Source organism: Triticum dicoccoides, chromosome 7B (assembly GCF_002162155.2).
Source record: "Triticum dicoccoides isolate Atlit2015 ecotype Zavitan chromosome 7B, WEW_v2.0, whole genome shotgun sequence".
NCBI classification, from domain to species: Eukaryota; Viridiplantae; Streptophyta; class Magnoliopsida; order Poales; family Poaceae; genus Triticum; species Triticum dicoccoides.
The window spans coordinates 654251822-654257184 of record NC_041393.1 but is presented as its reverse complement, the minus strand read 5'-3'; the positions used below and the strand labels follow the sequence as shown (position 1 = coordinate 654257184).

The 5363-nt window shown below is 48.3% G+C and overlaps 1 protein-coding gene across 1 annotated transcript in view; it reads right to left on the bottom strand.

Moving 5' to 3' along the window:
- The window catches only part of LOC119337052 (wall-associated receptor kinase 2-like), a 26109-nt gene that overhangs the window by 1858 nt on the left and 18888 nt on the right, over positions 1 to 5363 (bottom strand). Inside the window, exons 2-3 of the mRNA XM_037609156.1 lie at positions 575 to 1114; positions 5 to 464 (exon numbers count right to left, since the gene is read on the bottom strand). Coding sequence (XP_037465053.1) covers positions 5 to 464; positions 575 to 1114 — 1000 coding nt within the window. The remainder of the gene's footprint in view (positions 1 to 4; positions 465 to 574; positions 1115 to 5363) is intronic.

Sequence of the window (5363 nt, the reverse complement as noted above, 5' to 3'; positions counted from 1 at the left end):
TTGACAGCCATTGGGGCCGGTAACATACGGATTTCCTGCATATCCATCATTGCATTTACATCGATAACCCATTACTGTTGAGTCACTGTGTAAGCATCTGCTATTGTGGCTGACACATGCATATGTAGATATATTTTGATGTGCCTCTTGGCAAGTTAAATTTGCGATGACCCATCGTAGTCTCATTGAGTCTCTGTCAGAAATGTAGTATTGGTTATAGAAAGAAGGTTCCAATTGATCACCAGATACACCTTCGGTGTCCAAGAACCCCTCAGTTATATTGATGTTTGTGATACGTTCCTTTGTTTCAAATTCTAGATTCAGCGTGGAATCTAACGGGTCGCAGGATAGTATAAATTCGGTCTTCCCGGAACATCCATCTTCTAGTCCAAATGGAAAGGGAACCTTGATTTGGCCACAAGACCGAGTGCACGTCACATTTCGTCCCGCTGATGGATTGTATCCTATTAAATTTTGAAAAAAGTGGAAACTAAAATGATTGTAAGTGAGATACTAAAAAATCAAGGGAAGAATAGATGCAAACTTGTGTATTTATAAGTGAATCGATTATTACCGTTATCACGCGAGCAGCCACCGAGTACATACGGGTTGCCCGTGTAACCAGCATCACAACAACATGAGTAACCAGGCATGTACATGGTGTCCACGCACGAGCTATGTTTGCTGACGCAGGCAAAGTTGGCCTCATCTGCCGAAGCGGTGGCACATGTATGTTGGTCATTTATATTCCAGTATAGCTTAGCTTCCACCGTCGCAGTTTGGCGCTGCACCTGCCGGGACTCCTCGAGGGGGACAAACTTGAGCTGCACGGGATTGGCAACCATATAGGCTTCGAAGGGTGGTCCATCGTTGCATTTCTTCCCGTAAACCATATCGGGTTCTGAGTCTGACTCGTCCGCGTCACAGGAAGTGCAAAACGGGATTTCCGGACTTATGTTTGAGTTTCCAATCAAGTAGGTGTAGAAATTGCACACGGTGATATACAGGTCAGAGAGAGCGAAAACAAAATTGCTAGAGGGGGTCTTTAGTGATGCATTGTGCACTTCAGCACTCGGACTCGTTGAGATGGCAATTGATAAGTCGATTAATATACCTGTCAATGGAAAAGGAAAGAGAAATGCACAAATTACTCAAAATTGGTGGGCAAGCTTGCATGGGACAAATTAATATTCTAATTATGAAGAGGAGTATGCGGAAATTCGCAGGGGCACGTGGGTGCGGCAGCACACACATGCCCATCCCTGCCCGGACGCCCAATTGCCTCACAATCCACAGAGTAGTTGGAGTTCACATGAAGGCACCATAAATTTTAAGTTTTAATCTTTGAAACTTACGATATCGCATCTAAAATTGACGATTTCCTCGGCCGCTCGTTTCAAGTTTCAGAGTTGAAACTTCAAGCAAATTTCGGTCACAAATGCTAAAATTGTGATTTTGTTGGTCACTCGTACTAAAGTTGAAACTTAACAGAGTTTATAAAAACTCATCAAAATGTATTTTATTCGAAAGCCCTCGTCACGAGAAACATAAATATGAAAACAGAACTTAATTTAAAATCTTTGGTAAAAGATAGAAAATGTTGAAAACCAAAAGCCAAAAAAAAAACATGCACGAGGAGCTCGGGCCCGGCACCTACTTATCACAAATCCTCTCCGGTGAAGTATGATGTACCTAACTAAGGGTATCTCTAGCAGACCCCGCATAAGTGGTCAAATCTGTAAAAAAATTGCGTTTTACAGTTTTGGACGAAAAAAGTGTCCAGAACAGAAACCGTAAAAGTGGTCCAACCTATAAAATTTTTAAGGGCCACCGTACATGCACACCCAAAACCCTTATCTTTGGAGGTTGGAAGGCCGAATCTAGGGGGCACCGTATACCGGTCAAACCTCGTCGGAGCAAACACGCCGCCGCGGAGTTTGCCGGAATCCGCCCTAAACTCGTCGGAATTCATCACCGCACACCGGAAAAGGCCGCTAGATGCCGCAATTGATTGCCACCGGTTCGAATTGGACGAGCTCGACATCGCCGTGGCCTCCCATGACCTCAGCTTGGCCGCCGGAATCCTACCGGCGCGGCAGGCAAAGGGGCACGACTTGGCTGGCAATAGAGCAAGGCGTGGACGACGGAGGCGACGGGGCGTGGCCAGCGAGGCTGGGCGCGGCCGGCGCAGTGATGGGGCACGACTGGCAGGGGCGGGGCACGAGCGACGGGACGTGGCCGACGAGCAACGGGGCATGGCCTGCGGGCGACGGGGCGCGGCCGACGGGGTTGGGCACGGCCGGCGTGGCCGGCACGGCCTGCTGGAGGAATGGGCGGCAGCGGCCGGACTGGAGGAAGGAGCCCTTTATTCCAGTTTTACGGTTTGTTATACAGTATCTGTTCGGTCGTAGTTAAAATAAACCCTTAAAATGCACTTTTCCCGGCCTGTATCCCAGTTTTGCAGTTTGCGATTTTAAGGGGTCTGCTAGAGATGCTCTAATGGGCCCATACTGTGCGTGATTGTTGAGGGTGAGTGCTGAGCATTTTGCTCTAAAACAAAACTATGTACCGGTTAAAAGTAAAAATGTTCATTTTTATGCAATCCTGCTGGTCCTGCCAGGTAATCTTCAAAGGCAGTTTGTAAGGCTTAAGTTTGCTTGTGACTTTTTGTATTGATGTGGGGATCATCATTTTAGCCACTTGGATCATTTTTTTCCTAAAAAAGGAGGCTAAGAGCATCTACAACTGCCGGAGCCCCGTATCCTCACCAAACATCCAGGCGGCCTGCCTGGTCACTGCCTAAACATGTGCGTCCATAGCTTACTCGAGTGCTTGAGATATTCATTCGGTTTAAGGCACCTTCATCTAAAAACTAAAAACTAGCACTACTAACACGGCCTGAAGAGGATGACCTCAAAAAAAACACAATTAAGGATGTGGCCTTCCCTCCAAGCACACCAGTTATGAAATCTGTAATCTAGATGATTCTGGTTGAAGGGGACGATTTGAGAACGGGACTGAACACTTAACAATTACAAACCTAACTAGATCAACAGCGCTATTCTTGAATGTGGATGAAACCCAAGAAAGAAGTCGTCTCATCTCGTATGGTAGCCTATTCTTCACCTCCTTCGTCTCCGGTTTTCAATACGAACAAGTGTCATCCTCTTCTCCCATCGTTTGCATGGAATACCCGCATTCCTATGTGCTCCAACTGATCCCCACTGAACAAATTGCCACCCAACCAGACCGTACATAGCCAACTCAAACGTTCGGACCGACTCACACCCCGTACAAAGCCCATATCTAGGGTGGACCGGACAAGACCGGATGCCACTGCCACTTCGGACCAGCCCACGCTGGCCGACGTTGTTCTCACCACTGTCCCCATAAATACCCTACCCCCTACCCCCCCTCCCCCAAAAGTAGGTAAACATTTGGGATCGGCGCACCGGCCGAACGCTCGGCCGGTCGCTCGCCCACGCGGACGCCACGCAGCACAACGTCCCGCACACAGTCGTCTTTCCTCTATCCTCTTCTCGGGCCGGTCACGTGTGAGCCAAGCGATCCAGACCCATCATACATCTGTGCTCACCTCCTGCCCCACCTTATCTTCTTCCTCCTCCCGATCCCCTTCTCTTTCTCTCTCTATCTCAGCCGCAGCCACGCATGCTGGCGGCCAGCCCTTCGTCTTTCTCCTTCAAATCCCGCCGGCGGCTAGCTCCAGTCCCGCGCAGATCCCTATCTCCAACCTCAGCCCATTCCAACCCCCTTTGCTGCCCCTGGCTGCAGGTTCCGCCCAGGCGAGACAGAGTTGGAATTCGCCATGGATACGCCGTCCGCGAACTGCTGCTCACAGTTCCTTGTGCTGGAACCGTCCGCCGGAGATGCTACAGCCATGGCGGAGCGACCTCCTCCCCCACCGCTGCAACCACCTTCTCCCCAAACGAACCTGAAAGCATTTTTTTGTTCCTCCACCCAATGTTGCAATCGACGATGCAAAAAGCTACAACCATTTGATTCAAAAGCTTCAACCCGCGGTATATTAAGCTTCAACCGGATACCGCGCACAGAAAAAAGCTACAATCATTCATATGAAAGCTTCAACTGTAGTTTGAAAAAGCTTCAACCAGCGACGGCTGGAGGTGGAAGAAGATGACAAAACATTTTGCAGTTTTGCTACATGCTTCAACCGACATAGATTTTGCTACAACCGGCATAGCATTTTGCTACAGCTAGGGTCACGTTTTGCTACAACCACAGCCGGCGTCGTGGTTTTGCTACGACTAGCATCGCGTTTTGCTACAACCGGCATAATGTTTTGCTACATCCAACACGGCCGAGTTGCGACCCGCGATGGCGACGACGACTTTTTGTTGCAACCGTCGTACGTACTTGCTACGTCCGGCAACGGGTTTTGTTACATCCGTTCATCATGCAAATGTTGCTACCTGCAACAACGAGCTACAACCAGCGAAAATGGTGACATTTCTTTTTTGCTGCAACCGTGTCTCCATTTTGCTACGACAAATAACGAAAAATGCTACAACGGGCAATTCTATTTGCTGGAACCAGTCAATCGCCAGCGATGCGGAGCTGCATCCATGGCATGCGCGGGTGACGAGGGCGGTGTGACGCCCAGATATTTAGGCTACAGTAATTCCACGCTAATGAGGCCACGTAACCTCGGTTACTGTTGTTAATCTCGCGATGGTTCAAAAACGATTCAAATTCAAATTTAAAATCAAGTCAAACAATTAAAGTTTTCAAAAGTCAAAACTAAAATGTTCTTAATGTGACAAATAAATCATGGATATTATTGGTGGGGAAACAACATCTTTATAGGATATTAAAATACACTAAAGTGATTAAAACAACATCAAAACAATTAGTTATACTCCTAATATATTTTACCAAATACTAAACTATTTTTATTTTGAGGTAAAACTTCTTAGAACAGTGGATTATTTTGACACACTATTTTTGGGGCTATTTTCATATTTTACTAAACCAAAAATAAAGTGCAACTAAAATAAAACAGTAAAGAAATAAAATAATAAAAACAGAAAACAAAACAATACGAAAAAAAGGGAAAGTGAGGGAACCCCTCCCTGCTGGACCGTGGCCCAGCTGGCCACTAGGCCGCCTGGCCGGCCCAACCGGCCACCCACTCCCCCATTAACCCCACGGTCCACCCGACCGAAACCCTAGCCGCACCCCACATTCCCCCCCACGTTCCCCCCGATCTCTTTCCCCTTCCCCCGCGTGGATCTGGATCGGGGGCGCTCGCCCCCGAAAATGGTGCCCCGACCCCATCGCCTCGTCGCCTCGCGGACGCTGCCTGGAGCCCGCGCCGCCGCCGT